Source organism: Papio anubis, chromosome 2 (assembly GCF_008728515.1).
Source record: "Papio anubis isolate 15944 chromosome 2, Panubis1.0, whole genome shotgun sequence".
NCBI lineage: Eukaryota > Metazoa > Chordata > Mammalia > Primates > Cercopithecidae > Papio > Papio anubis.
This window is the reverse complement of record NC_044977.1, coordinates 157,840,574-157,855,624: the sequence shown is the minus strand read 5'-3', so window position 1 is coordinate 157,855,624 and position 15,051 is coordinate 157,840,574. Positions and strand designations below refer to the sequence as shown.

The following is a 15,051-nucleotide window of genomic DNA, read 5'->3' as shown; positions in this document are numbered from 1 at the left end:
TAGAAAAAGCCATTCTTATTCTATGGAAAATAAAGATTCTGTTTTGTAATCTGAATTAATTAAACTGGCAAACCGAAATCGTAGGTTAATGTTCTATTTCCCATTTTAAGGACCAGTATATATTTGCTGCTGAAAATGGCAGCTGACTTGATACTGACATTTTCTATTTTGCATATTTATTTTGGTATAAAACTATGTTCTCCTTATCAGAAAATGTTTGGCCCAATTTTTCTCATTTGCTTATTGATCTTTTACTGCTATATCTCAACACACGTTAATTTATGAAAGTTTGTGGTTACATTAGCTGTTTCAGTATCCATTCCTCTGATAGGACACATTGGAGAGTGAATGGCTGGTTTATAACTTCAGTGACTTTATGCATTTAGGGAAGGGTTAAACACCCAGCCATTGCTCTGATGATGATGTTTTCACAATATTTTGTTTTTAAAGTTCAAATTGATCTCCTCCTGACAAAGTTCCTTGTACTTCCCCTCAGTCAGTTACCAGGAAGATCCCCTCAAGACACAATGACTGATTGAGGATATCTTTGCTTCCCTAGGGAAACTGATTGGAAGCAGACGCTCTGGAAGCCCCAGAGGTGTTAATACATCCTTTTCTGGTGTCTTTCTTGCAGGATATTTTGCTGTAGCAGTGGTGAAATCATCTTCTGACCTCACCTGGGACAATCTGAAAGGCAAGAAGTCCTGCCATACGGCAGTTGGCAGAACTGCTGGCTGGAACATCCCCATGGGCCTGCTCTACAGTAAGATCAACCATTGCAGATTTGGTGAGTGAATATTGGGAAGGAGGGCTGGTGAGGGCTGTGCCAGAAAGCAGGGTCCTGCCTTAGGGAAGAGGAGTGTGGCATAAGACGCCGTGGGCTCTGGTTCTAGAGAAGTAGAATTTGGTCAAAGAACAGTAGAATTTGCTGTCCTCAAGGACATTGCAACCAGGGCTGGGAGGGCTGGAACTGGGTTGCTGAGTTGGGACGGTTCATTTCAGTTGCACATAATGGCATGAGTGAATATACATTTATCTCCCATGGGAAAGACCAGAGGTGAGCAGTGCATGGCTGGTATGGTCATGAGAAACCCAGGCTCCTTCACACTTTCTGCTCCTCCATTCTGAGCATGAGACTTCCATCTTCAAGGTCACCCCATGGTTGCCATCGCATCCATGATCCAGGCAGCCCCAATCACCAAGGGGTTACAGCAAATGGAAGTTTATGCCACCTTTTTAAAGGCGCTCTCTAGGAAGTCTAACCAGTTATTTCAGCAAACTTCTCATTGCCCAGAACTTAGGTACATAACCATACCTCGCTGTAAAAAAGAAATGTAATATTTCATTTGGGAATGTCCCTACCCCAGATAAAACCAGATTTTTGTTACAAAGTACAAGGAGAAACAGATATTGGGTAGACAGGTAGCAATCCCTGCCACAAGGTTTTGTAGGATGTGTGAGTGTGGGTGATCCTGGGTCTCTTTATGGTGTTGGCAATCTCACCAAGTCCCTGCCCAGCTCCTAGGACCCTTCTAAGCAGTAGAAATCACCTTATTTTCTATGTCCTCTGAATATCACCAAGTATGAGCTCATTTCTACCCCGCTTAAACTTTTAAGTGTAAGTTCTCCCACAGACAGATGTTTTCCAGTGGTTCTGATTTACATTAGCTTCCTAAGTACTTTGTCCCTGCCACCTCCAAATTTGGGCAACTCTTTAAAAACACAAAGGCCTCTAAATCGGTTATTAACCCAGAAAACCCTGTGGGGTCGGGGAAGTGGTGATGAGAGTATGTCTCTGTACCAGGGTGCTTTGTGACGCCACTTAGACATGAAGCAAAGCGCAGCCGGGGTGACATTCAGAAAACTCAGGATCCCCACTGACAAAGGCACTACCTCTGCTCTCCTGAACCTCCTAGCACTTTTATGGCCACAGGGGAGCAGCTGAGCTGCAAAGAAAGTTCCCCATCCCTTTCCTGAGGTTGGAGATGTAGCAAACACTCTTCTAATGAATGGCAGGGAATGGGAACATCTGAAAACAGGTGGCACATGCTCAGGAAGCAAGACCTTCCGTCTTCATCCTTTTTCTGTTCCCTTTCATGACATTTTTCATTTCTTCTTTCTTTAGCGTAGTGATGACATCATTATTGTGCTCGAATAAATCCCCTCTGCCCTAAATTGTAATGGTCATTAACTCCTTTTCCCAATCTCAATAGGTTCCCCTTTAAAGCATATAGCCTGGCAAGTCCTGGGTTGCTGGTGGCTGGTCACAGAATTAATGAATATGTTCTACTTATTCTGGGCCATGCAGCCCTGTTATGTCTTAGATAAAAGCTGCTTGCATTGACTCAGGCTGACTTTCTCTTGTCCTTCTGTGCAGATGAATTTTTCAGTGAAGGTTGTGCCCCTGGGTCTGAGAAGAACTCCAGTCTCTGTAAGCTGTGTATGGGCCCAAGCCCAAACCTGTGTGAACCCAACAACAAAGAGGGATACTACGGCTACACAGGGGCTTTCAGGTGAGTCTTTTAACCCTGACACAAACAGAATAATATACAAGCCTTGGCCAGATTTCTTTTAGGAACGAAGGTAAGATTCTTAGGTTCCTATTCCGTTAGTGCTGTATGTATTAAGAGAGTAGATTTCACAATCAGGTATAGAGCCACATGGGGCAGGGCAGCCAGATTCCCCCAGGATGCTGACATGGCTGTCAAAGACAGCAGAGACTTGTGTTTGGTACAGTTTAGCAGCTTTCAACTGGTAATGATTTGACCCCCAAGGGACATTTGGCAATGTTTGCAGATTTTTTTTATTGTGACAATGTTGGGGTGGGGGAGGAAGTGCTACTAGCATCTAACACATAGAAGCTGCTAAACATCCAACAATGCACAGGATAGCACGGTACAACAAAGAATTATCCAGCCCCAAGTGTCACTAGTGCCTTGGCAATGATACCCTACTGTAGTTGAATAAACACTGAGGAGAGTTTTTCCATGCTCCTCTGGATAATCTAGAACAATACTCATCTGGAAATACAGAATAGTACATGATTCCTAAATTTCTAACTACAGTTGTACTTTATGGAGTGCCTATCATTCATTTTCATAGAGACACCTGTGTACCTTGCTATTTTTTTTTCTTTTTTTTTTTTTTTTTTTTGTAGAGACAGGGTTTTGCCATGTGGCCTAGGCTGGTCTTAAACTCATGAGCTCAAGCAATCCTCCCGTCTTGGCCTCCCAAAGTGCTGGCACTCACAGGCGTGGGCCATGTCTGGCCCTACCTTATTACTTTCTAACTACCCATTCTGCTTTAGGCCTTCTGTTATCTGGCGGTTCATGAATCCATAAACTGCACAATGATGATGGTATTATAACTGAGCTTCCCAGTAGTGATGTAAAAAACAAAGGTCATTCCTATTTTCCAGTTAGAGCAACTTTGTAAGTTACATTAAGTACAATTCACATTCCCCAAGTTTCTAATTTCACAAAGTAGAGCGTGTTGTTTTCACAAAGATTGAAGAGTTTGGGAGACTTAAAATAGAGTTCCCCTTTGCATTTTTATACCTTGTCTTTTTCTGGTGGTAACATATGTTTGAGAATTATAGGTCATGAGAAAGGCTCAAATAACATGTATGTATAAACATGCTTAAAATAAACGCGTATAAAAGCTTCTTTTTCTAAACATGTCTTATAAAACTTAGCTATGAAGTAAAACATACCAGACTGATAAAAAGACTCCAAACTCCATAGAAAATAAAATTAAATCGATATGTGGCACAATAGGTACCCTGTCTTCTCAGCTAGCTACCCCCAAAACTCTTGAACCGATGCAGGAAGAGGCAGGTTCTTTTCCTCAAAGCAAGGGGATTAAAGTACATGGAGAGCAGGGTTGGGTCCATTGTCCAAAGGTCCAACCCACCTGGCTCATCGAGGAGGGCCTTGTGTAGACTTTGAAGTACACACTAGTTGATCATCTGTGTGGTATGCCTTTTCAAAGGACTGGAAGACAGTCAAAATTAAAATTAGAACCCTACTAACCAGAGTTTATTTTGTTATTCTTTCTTTTCGGAAACTTCTTGGGGATTTGTAGCTCAGAGCTGTGTTACAGCCCCCAATACCACACCCAGAGATATGTGATCTGGGAGTTAGTAGAGTCGGGTGCCTTTATGCCAGGTTTTGCCATATTCTCTGCATCTTTCAAAAACAAAAACAAAAAACCCCACAACATAGCAAATGCTCCATAAATGTTAAAATTCTTTTTCAAAGGAATGAAGGACAGCACAAATTGCAATTTGTGATGGAGTTTCAGTCTCTCACAAATGTTGCCTAGACATTTGCCTTGTACAAGAACCTGAAGGAACTGAGTTTTTCATTCATATGCTGGGGGAGGCATCACCCCACTGAAAATCAGTTCCCTACTATCCTTGTTGATGTCAGGGAAATGATGTCATCTCTCAGAGAAACTGTACAAAAAAATTAAGATTTAGTATGTGGAACTGAGATTGTATAAGTATAATCAATTCAAAGTGTTTTGTTTTTGTTCTCTTTATTCCTTACATTGCTTACTGTTAGAATGGAAGTTATGATTGCTGTTTTCAGATGCTGTCCTGAATCTATAAGGTAGCCCCTTGAATGACAGATAAGTCACTCTGACCGCCTCCTTTTTCTCTCCCACTCTCTGGACCTCTGCAGGTGTCTGGTTGAGAAGGGAGATGTGGCCTTTGTGAAACACCAGACTGTCCTACAGAACACTGGGGGTACGTGCACCTGCTCCTCTGTCTCCCTGGATCACTAGATCCTAGTCACTGGTATTCACTTGTATTCAGGGATGCCTCTGTGGAAGTATTATGTACACTGCCAGACTTCAAAGCTCTGATTCTCAATCTGTCTGCTTGGTGAAGAGAGACATGTTCACCTGGGTGCACAGAATGATCAGGATCATGGGGCCCCCAATGGCCCTAAATCCTCCCCAACACTCACTCCCACAGCTGCAAGCCTTGTGCTCCTTTCCCCTAAATACTTCAGTGCCCATTTCCTAAGAATAAGACAATCTCTTGCATACCCACAGTACGATTACCAAGATCAGGATATTTTACTTTATGTGGATATAATACTCGTCACATCTATAGTCCCCATTTAAATGTTGTCAGTTATCCCAGTAATGCCTTTTATAGCTATTTTCTGTATTTCCGGGTTGTGTCCATTGAGAAGGCCTAGAGGCAATGGCACACCAGCAAGAGTAAGTACCAAGATACTGGCTTGTAAGTACGCTTCTTTGCTAAGAGGAACCAGAACTCCTTGGAAAAATAGCTGACTTCAGGGCTGGGGCAGGAAAAATACATGCTGAGCCTAGAACAACACACTGAAGTGCTCAAACAGTGATGGGACACTCAAAGCATACAAGAGCCAATTGGCAGGATCTCCTGTTGCTAAGTCCGAGAATTTTGAGCATTAAAATAAATAATGATAGCAGTAAGGGATAATAGTTCATTGAAAGAAATAAGAATGCATGAGGCAATACTGATTAAACAAATGAAGAAGGGAAAACTAATGAATGTGGAAGGAATGACAGAGTTAGAAAACTATCACTTGGCAATCAATATATTGATAACTGATTCAAGCAAGAATCATCAATGCGTGTCAACTTGTGGGTGAAAGTTGGACAGCCATGACATTAAAAACAAACAAAACAAAGCAAAACAAACATTGACCAGAATAAGCGCTCCACACCTGACCCCTCAGTATCACTAAGTGCTAGCAGAGCCCACTGGAATTCAGGTTGTGAATACTTCCCTGCTTTCTTTCATGTTTATTCCCCCAACTCCTCACCTTTCCTGGGCAACTCATTCAGAATGAACCAGCTTGGCACCAGTCCCTCCAGGAAGCCTTCCCAGGTAGCATACCCCATCCTCCAAGAAGACACCTCTGTTCATGTTGCCATTATTATTGAATTCACCACACTCTGCAATACACTTTGGCTACAGAAACTCTTCGAGCTCTTTTTCTTCCTCTTATATTCCCAGCACCTAGTGTAGCACATAGTACCCAGTAGTTGCTAAGAATTTGTTTGAAGAAATATTGGGTTGACTATTTCCTTTCTTCCCTCATATTGTTGCTTTTTCCTTTAAGGGACTGTTACCCTAAGCTTGGCTCTTTGCCACCCTTGATTTCTTTTGGTACACTTCTGAGTAGAGCTCCCTTCTCTAAGCTTTGACTCTCTACTCTTTGCAATGACTCAAACATTCTTATCTCCTGAATAGAATTAAGATAGGAGGCCTGATCTCCCATCTCAATTCCATTCCAGTCTATTTCCTAAGGTGTCACTTTTATGTAGAGAGTACATTGGCATTGCAATTGTACTTTTTTACGCATGTATATGGATGTCCTCATATATTGTAGTTGTATATATACAGTTCATATACAACTCAACTGTCCTCATCTTTCTGTCAACGTTCCCTCTTCTTCTCCCAGCCTCTATCCCTGTAGAGAATCCTGCTATACTCCCTGCCCATCAGGCCTAGATTAAGTCTGTCAGTCAATATCTTATTTCTTCAGTGTGTCTTTTTTTAAGCTAAATTTTATTGTGTGCATTTAAGGTAGACAACATGATTTTTAAGAGTCAAAGTAATTTTGATGTATTGTAAATTTGGGAACTACTGGTCTAATACCCCTGATTTAATATCACATTCCTGATAAATATTAGTAAACATAGGTCACATCATGTCTGATTCATCATACTTATATTTTGCACCTTCTTACCTTCTTCTGTTATTAATTTATTGCTTTTACAACTTATATTTTAGATTGAGGGTACATATGCAGGTTTGTTACATGGTGTACTGCATGATGCTGAGGTTTGCAGTATGACTGAACCTGTCACCCAGGTAGTGAGCATAGCACCCAATAGGTAGTTTTTCAACTCTTGCCCCCTCTCTCCCTCCTCCAAAGTCTGTCTTAAGTGCTATGGTATATACAAGAAGGAAGACACAAAAACACGTGGGCTTTTTTTTTTTTTTTTGATGGAGTCTCACTTTGTCACCAGGCTGGAGTACAGTGGTGCGATCTCAGCTCACTGCAACCTCTGCCTCCCAGATTCATGTGACTCTCCTGCCTCAACCTCCCAAGTAGCTGGGACTACAGGCGTGCACCACCACGACCAGCTAATTTTTGTACTTTTAGTAGAGATGGGGTTTCACCTTGTTGGCCAGGATGGTCTCAATCTCTTGACCTCATGATCTGCCCGCATCGGCCTCTCAAAGTGGTGGGATTACAGGCGTGAGCCACTGCGCCCAGCCCACATGGGCTCTTTTATCTCAATTTGTGTGTGCGTGTGTGTGTGTGCGCGCATATTATAGGTGCGTGTAGGAAAAAGAATGTTAGAAATGTACCAATTTTGAAGGCGTAGACTATGAAATTACAAATGTTTCAAAATTTCTTCCCAATACTTACATGGCATTTTACAAATTCCCATCAATAAACGTGTATTATTTTTATGGAAAAAGCACATGTTTAACATGCCCTTCTAGATGCCCTCCTAGCCAGATTGAATCACCTCCCATCTGATTTTTCTTAATTTTCTACCTTCAGGTTCTGGCTCATTCATTAACATCAATTTCCATTCATAAGTCTTCACAAACCCACTTTTCTCTTGCCTGAGTGCCTCACAGACCCTACTGTCTGAGATGGTTCCAGAGGCAGATCTCCTCTCTCCATTAGAAACACCAGGTACACACCTGCCCCCCGTCTAGCCTGCACTCTCCTTTCCTCCCACAGAGAGGCATTCCTTTCTCCTCCTCTCATCCACACACGCTATAAGAGACAACTGAAATCTTGCCTCCTCCAGCCAGCTTCTTAATTCATTTGTTCTCAAAGCCCTGGTTTGAGCTCACACAGCATCTAGAGTGTTTCACAAAATATAAAATATTATTATCCCTGCCCTGAATTTTTGGTTTCGGTATGTGTGTTATTTTTCCCTCCGAAAAGATTGTGCCTTGGAGAGGGCTGAGAACATACTATCATAGATAAATAAAATAACATAAAATAAAATAAAAATGCATATACCCTTTGAACTAACTATTCCACTTCTACGTAAGCACAATTATATGCCAGTAACACTCATTTTAACACTACTGTAGTGGCAAAAATTTGTAAACACCTCAAATGCCTATTAAAAGAGGAATGGTTTAAAGATACTATTATAGCCACACTATGAAATATAATACAGTAGTTAAGAAGAATGAGCTTGATTTATATGTACTGACAAGAAGAATCTATAAGGTATGTAAACAGTTGGAAAAAAGCTACAGAGTTTTACATTTGTCAAGATCTAACACTAAACAAAATTAGAAATATGTGACATCCATATACACATGTAAAACAACACATATAATGAGTTGTGGATGGAAACTCACAAATGTGATATTAAGGACTAGCACTATAAAACTGAGTGAGACTTGGAGAGTATAGGAAAGGAGACTTTTAGTTAATATAGAGTGATATTCAAAAATTTATGAGTGTGATCTCATGTATTAGTTATTCGGTTAAAGAAAGAAAATTAAATGAAAAATTCACTTTTAAAAAGGTTGCAATCCTGAATTATGGGAGAGAAATAAAAATTAGCAAAACATATTTGCGAAGTGCCTCAGGAGGAAGGAGCTGAAACCCTAAGAATGGGTGAGATTTTTTTTTCAGAGACAACACAGTAAAGAAGAGGCAAAGGGGCCGAGATGGGATACAGACCTGTATCACACAGGCGTGTGCACATTCTCATTTAGAACTAGAACAAGGGAGTCAGATTTTAAATTCTGGTGCAGATTCCAAAGGTGTCCTCTGCGGAAAAGTTCTTTTGTTTGGAGATGCCATGTGTTACAGCACATAAATTGATCAACCTGGCTTAGGGCGTCACATGCTTCCTCTGCTGGAGCAAGAGGTACAGATGGAATTGGAATTTAGTGGAACTGAAGATCTTTTTGAACAGCATCTGCAGAATGTAGTTCATTCTCACCTGGCTGGGTAGGGAAGGTTGGAAGGGGATGGTCAATAATCATTCCTGGTGACTGTGAGTCTGGTATCCCCTTGTAGACCACATGGGTGTCTCTTCCTGTCCACATAACTGTAACCCCAGTGTGGGCACTTCTGGCCAGAAGGCCCAGGTTCTGTACACACCACTGAGTCAGTCCCATCTCCCCAGTGGGGCACCTTGACCAAAATCGTCAGCTGAACCATCTTCTTTCTCTCCCTAGGAAAAAACCCTGATGCATGGGCTAAGAATCTGAAGGAAAAAGACTATGAGTTGCTGTGCCTTGATGGTTCCAGGAAATCTGTGCAGGAGTTTGCCAACTGCCACCTGGCCAGAGCCCCGAATCATGCTGTTGTTGCACGGAAAGATAAGGCAGATTGTGTCCAAACGCTGTTACTTAACCAGCAGGTATGGACCAGCCAGGGCCTCCCACCTTTTCTTCCTAGATGGCTATAGGCTATTTGGGGGGAGTTTACAACAAAGTGCAGCCATGACTCCAGCACTTTCTTTTTGAAAACTAGAATTTCATGCATTGTGCATTTCATGCCATGCATTGTGGACAAGAGTATCAGGGTTCAAATCTCAGCTCCACAGCTTCCTAGCTGTGCCATCTTGGGTATATTACATAACCTCTCTATGGCTCGGCTTCCTCATATATAAAATTGTAATAATAATACTTTTACCTACTTCTTGGTTAACATGAGTATTAAGTGAAGACATGCACCCAAACGGCATAGGAAAATGCCATTTCCTATAGGACATGCTCAAAACATGTTACTGTGTGATTATGGAACGAGACCTCTCAGGCCCAGCTCTGCTTCTAGCTCCTGGTCACTGGTGATTAGTCCCTATCTGATCCATGTGCCCTTGGGACCAGGAATCTGCCTTTCTGCTCCCCCAACCTTGTTCAGTGGTACTCTCATTTCCCTACTCCCATCCTTCCCGAAAACGAAGAAGACAGCTCCTATTTCCCAGCGTTTGTTGATACGAGTCATGAAGAGTAGATTTCTGTTCCTTTTGCCTAGGCAGACTCAGCACTGTTCTCAATAGTCTGAAAAAAAACACAGGACCCCTGCCCTCAGAGAGCTTGTCCTCTGGGGGAACAACCACTCAGGGCCAGCCTTGTTGAAGAGAGGGGCTGCCTGAGTATTCTAATCCTAAAGGCCCCTCCACACACACACATCACCTTCCTTTTGGGCATAGCTGCCTGCTGTTGATTCACCATTACGTTTTTTGTTTTGTTTTGTTTTGTTTTTTAAATAAGATAGTGTATATTTAGAAGTCCTTTTAAGGTACATGACAATAATGAGCATTTAACATACATTTCCTAGATGCTATATGGAAGGTTAAACATTTTGCAGTCATCATTTCACTTACAACCTTTGGAGATCTGGAGAAGTTGAGTGGCTTGCCCAAGAAAGGATTCAAAATGCAGTCAAACGTGAACTTTTAACAACTACCTCTGCCAGTCCTCTGGGAGGGTTCACATTTAACATCTTCTTTGACAATAACGTCTGAAGGGACATGTTATTGTCCTCTCATTTTCTACAAGCAGCCCCCAATGCAGGGCAATGAAGTGGGGAAGAGAGGTCAGATTAGGCAAGCATGGGTGGTGGGTGGGAGGGACTTCTCAGAGGAAGGTGGGACCAGGGACCCTATAGATGATTTTGGGGGCATCATGAAAGCATGGAGCAGGGGTCCCTAAGTGGGTAAATGGCAGATAAGGGAGGTGGAAAATTCCCAAGGCGTACCCTGTAGCTTCCATTTTTCCCCAGGGCTGGTTCAGAGCTTTCAGACTCTTCTCATCCATGTGTTCCCAGCTGCTAAAGACCACAGGTCCTCACGGACTTTCTGTTCACTTGACAGCGCATGTTTGGAAGTAGTGTAACTACTCCAAACAACTGCTCGAGCAACTTTTGTTTGTTCGAGTCCAAAACCAAGGACCTTCTGTTCAGAGATGACACAGTATGTTTGGCCAAACTTCATGACAGAAACACATATGAAAAATACTTAGGAGAAGAATATGTCAAGGCTGTCACTAACCTGAGAAAATGCTCCACCTCACGTAAGTAAGAGGAACAGCATGGGGAAGTGGCAACCAAACACGGTGGTGAGTGCCGGGGTGGTGGGTACAGGAGGGGCAGACTGTGGCCCTCGGGACAGGACAACATGGACAAAATGAAATGGTGAGTGAGCAATCTAAGCCTAACATGTATGACAGGCTAGGCTGTATGGGCAGATAGTAAGGGGACACAGGCTCAGAGCTCTAAGGTAGCGAACTTACTGGGCATAGAGAATTCCATCTTATTTCTATGAAAAGGACCAGGTTTATGTGTACATGTCATTGCTCTGCGGTAAACTTTTGATTAGAGTTGCCTTGTCCAGTATGGTAGCCACCAGCAAGATGTGACTATTTAAATTTAAGTTAATTAAAATTAAACTAAATAAAAGATGTATTTCTTCAATCCCACCCAGCCACATTGCAAGTGCTCAACAGCCACATGTGGCTCCATCCTGGTCAGCAAAGAGAATGTTTGCATCATCACAGAAAGCTCTTTCAGACAGTGCTGCTCTAGAGAGCCTCAACGATGATAGGTTCTGGTAACCATAAAGTTGCCATGCGTACTACTCACTTGCAACACCAGTTTCTGAGAACTGAAATAGAATAAAACACACCTTTGCCGTATAACTATGTTGGGTGTAACTGAGTCACCTGAAAGAGTTTGGAAGTTGGGAAATAACACATGGTGGTATAGCGCAGTTAGTCTTTCCACAGGAGTATGCAGATAAGGGAGTCTTGATCCTTATTAAAATGCTGATTCTCAGAGCCTTGAGATACTGATTTAGAAAGTCTGTGCTAGGTCAGGCATCCACATTTTAAAAGCTGCCCCCATGTAATTTTGATGGAAGCAGCAATGTGCTTGTCTACGTTTGCTATTGTGAGAATCAAGTTGATATTTACCTAACCTATATCCTCCACAAAAGGAGACAGTCTGGCTCTGCTGTTCTTTCCTCCATCCTTAGCCCACAGCACAGAAACTGGCACATTGCAGGTGCTTTTTGTTATGTCAGTTCCTCACCTGCTTAAAGAGGTCAGGGGGGACAGTCTTCCTGGGCGACTCCCGGCCTCACAAACTCAGATGTGTGAGCCTCACCCATAGGAAACAAGGTGGGGAACCCTGTAGGGCAGGAAAATCATGTTACAGCTTTGGCGTGGGGCACTCCTCAGGATAGGCACAGGAGCTGTGCAGGCAAGTAGAAAAGAGCACTGGGAGAACGGCCCAATTCACAGAAGAGGAGGCAGCAAGTCTGCGCCCTTTGTACTATGCTGAAATTGTTCCTTCACTTGACAGTTCAGAAATAAATATAGGAAGATTTTGAAAATCCTACCTTTCTGCTCTGCTCCACAGCACTCCTGGAAGCCTGCACTTTCCATAGAGCTTAAAATCTGAGAGGTGGGGCTGCCACCAAGGTGAAGATGGGAGCGCAGATGATCCATGAGTTTGCCCTGGTTTCAGTGGCCCGAGTGGTTTGTGCTAACCACGTCTGTCTTCACAGCTCTGTGTTGCCATGTGTGCTGAACAAAAAATAAAAATTATTATTGATTTTATGTTTCAAAAACTCCATTCTTTCCTGAATATTTTCAACAGAAGGATTTCTTTATGCGTTCTGCCTATATATCTATGCAACTGAGCCCTTCCTTCTCAGCTCAAGATTTGTCTGGTCTTTCCCTATGGCTTTGTGTGTGCCATGGCCACACCTCCTGGGTACAGTTCAAGGGGAAATCTTTTCTAATAGGGTCTGCATGATCATTAAAATATAATCAAATGTATATTGGTGTATGTGTGCACGCGGCGTGCATATGCATGTGTGTCTTGCCAGGGAAGGGGCAGGAAGGAGGATGCAGAGTAAGTTACAGAGATCAAGTGCTCGAGTGAGTACAGAAAGACTACAGAAGACTTACCTTTATTTTGGTATTTTAAATGAATTCCATCAGGCAGAGCTGAGGTCCTGATTCTAAGTAGTTGAAAAAAGTGAAACACTGACACCTTTTTTGCTGAAAAGCATTCCCTGAGCCTGATGCCACAGCAATTACTGCCCTGTCTCCTGCCCTTCTTAGCCCAGCTTCCTGTAAGGTGGAGGCTCACTCTTCTGTCTCACTTCTTATTATTGGCTGAACACATAGAATTTTGTCTTCTGCTTCACCAACTTACCTGAATGTACCCTGGCAAAAGTCACCATCTACCTGGCAACTGTTAAACCAATTCAGGTCTTCCATTCCTGAGCCCGTTTCCTGCAGTTGATAGAGTTGACCACTCCCTCTTCCTTGGAACTCTTTTCCTCAGTTTCTTTGACATGGCGGGTCTCCACTTTGATTCCCACCTCTCTCTGTTCATTTGTAGTCTTCACTGTGGGCTCATCCTACTAGCCTGGAAACTTTGGGGAAATCTTTCTGAGGTTTTCTCTTGATCCAGTCAGTGTTCCTCTCACCTTGCAGGCCCTCCTTCAGCGATGCTCATGACTCCTGGGTATCTATATCTATAGCTGTGACCCCAGCCTGCAGCAGTATCCCTGCACTTACATGTCCTACTACCTACCTGTGGGTCTATACTCGAGTCTTGCAGCAGTCAGAAACCCAACAAATCAAAAATTGAGGTGATCATCCTGTTCTCTCTCTTGCTTCCCTAAACCAACTGTTGTTATAGTCTATTCCATATCAGCTGAAGACATGGTCATCTACCCAGTCACATAAGCCATAATAGAGGGGTGAAATTTCAGTTTGCCATTTTCCCTCATACTATATCCAGTGTCTCCAAGTTCTGTTGATTTTGCTTTATAAATAACTTCAGTTGGCTCCTTTCTTTTCCTGACTTCTAACACAGCCTCAACTCATACTCAAATGCAGAACTGCAGGTAAGACGTATCTGGACACAACATTCCACACCTCTCTCAACTGTCTAGTATTCAAGAAAATAGGGCTCTGGGTCTACTTTGCAGTCCAGACCTGATATGGACCTTGTTACACATAGCCCTGCTTTCCTCTGAGCCTATCAACACTCTGCCTTATTTAATATTAACGTAAACTTACCCCAAATCCTATAACTCTGCCTTTCCCTTTGTTTGATGAGATACCCCATGGTTCCCCTGGAATGCAGTCTGTCTCATTGCAATGGATCAATAAACCTAATTTTATTAGACTACAGGTATATTCCTGGAACTCTTAGGCAACTGGGCTAGAACAAAAATGTACAACATCCATTCTTAATTATTAAATTAATTACTAAAATAGGATAGACAGATGTTATTTGGCCATAATTTTATATACATGTAAACAAAAACTAATATATACCTAATGATGAAGAAACAGAAGCATTCCTACTAAACATGAAAAGACCTGATTACTATCTATCTTATTTTACAGTGTTTTAGAACAGGTGGCCAATCCAATTACGTAAGAAAAATAAGTTATAATATTTAAAGAAATGCCAAAATTACTTTTATTTGTAAGTGATTATACACCTAGGAAATCCATGAGAACCAAATAATAATAAAATATTATGGCCAGGCGCAGTGGTTCATGCCTATAATTCCAGCATTTTGGGAGGCTGAGGTGGGTGGATCACCTGAGGTCAGGAGTTCAAGACTAGCCTGGCCAACATGGCGAAACCCCATCTCTTTTAAAAATACAAAAATTAGCCTGGCTTGGTGGTGCACACCTGTAGTCCCAGCTACTACTCGAGAGGCTGAAGCATGAGAATTGCTTGATCCTGGGAGGTGGAGGTTGCAGTGAGCCAAGGTCGCACCAGAGTACTCCAGCCTGGTGACAGAGCAAGACACTGTCTCGAAAATAATAAAAATAATAATAATAGGCCGGGCGCAGTGGCTAACACCTGTAATCCCAGCACTTTGGGAGGCCAAGTCAGGCAGATCACCTGAGGTCGGGAATTCGAGACCAGCCTGACAACATGGAGAAACCCCATCTCTACTTAAAATACAAAATTAGTCAGGCGTAGTGGTGCATGCCTGTAATCCCAGCTA

General features: G+C 42.5%; 1 protein-coding gene across 1 annotated transcript in view; it reads left to right on the top strand.

Annotated features, from left to right (window-relative positions):
* Positions 1-12,633, top strand: part of TF (transferrin) — a 32,020-nt gene extending 19,387 nt beyond the window's left edge. Inside the window, exons 12-17 of the mRNA XM_031663755.1 lie at positions 635-787; positions 2,378-2,513; positions 4,686-4,750; positions 9,236-9,420; positions 10,879-11,077; positions 12,423-12,633. Of these exons, the coding sequence (XP_031519615.1) occupies positions 635-787; positions 2,378-2,513; positions 4,686-4,750; positions 9,236-9,420; positions 10,879-11,077; positions 12,423-12,457 (773 nt within the window). The 3' untranslated portion in view covers positions 12,458-12,633. The remainder of the gene's footprint in view (positions 1-634; positions 788-2,377; positions 2,514-4,685; positions 4,751-9,235; positions 9,421-10,878; positions 11,078-12,422) is intronic.
* The last annotated feature ends 2,418 nt before the right edge of the window (positions 12,634-15,051 follow it).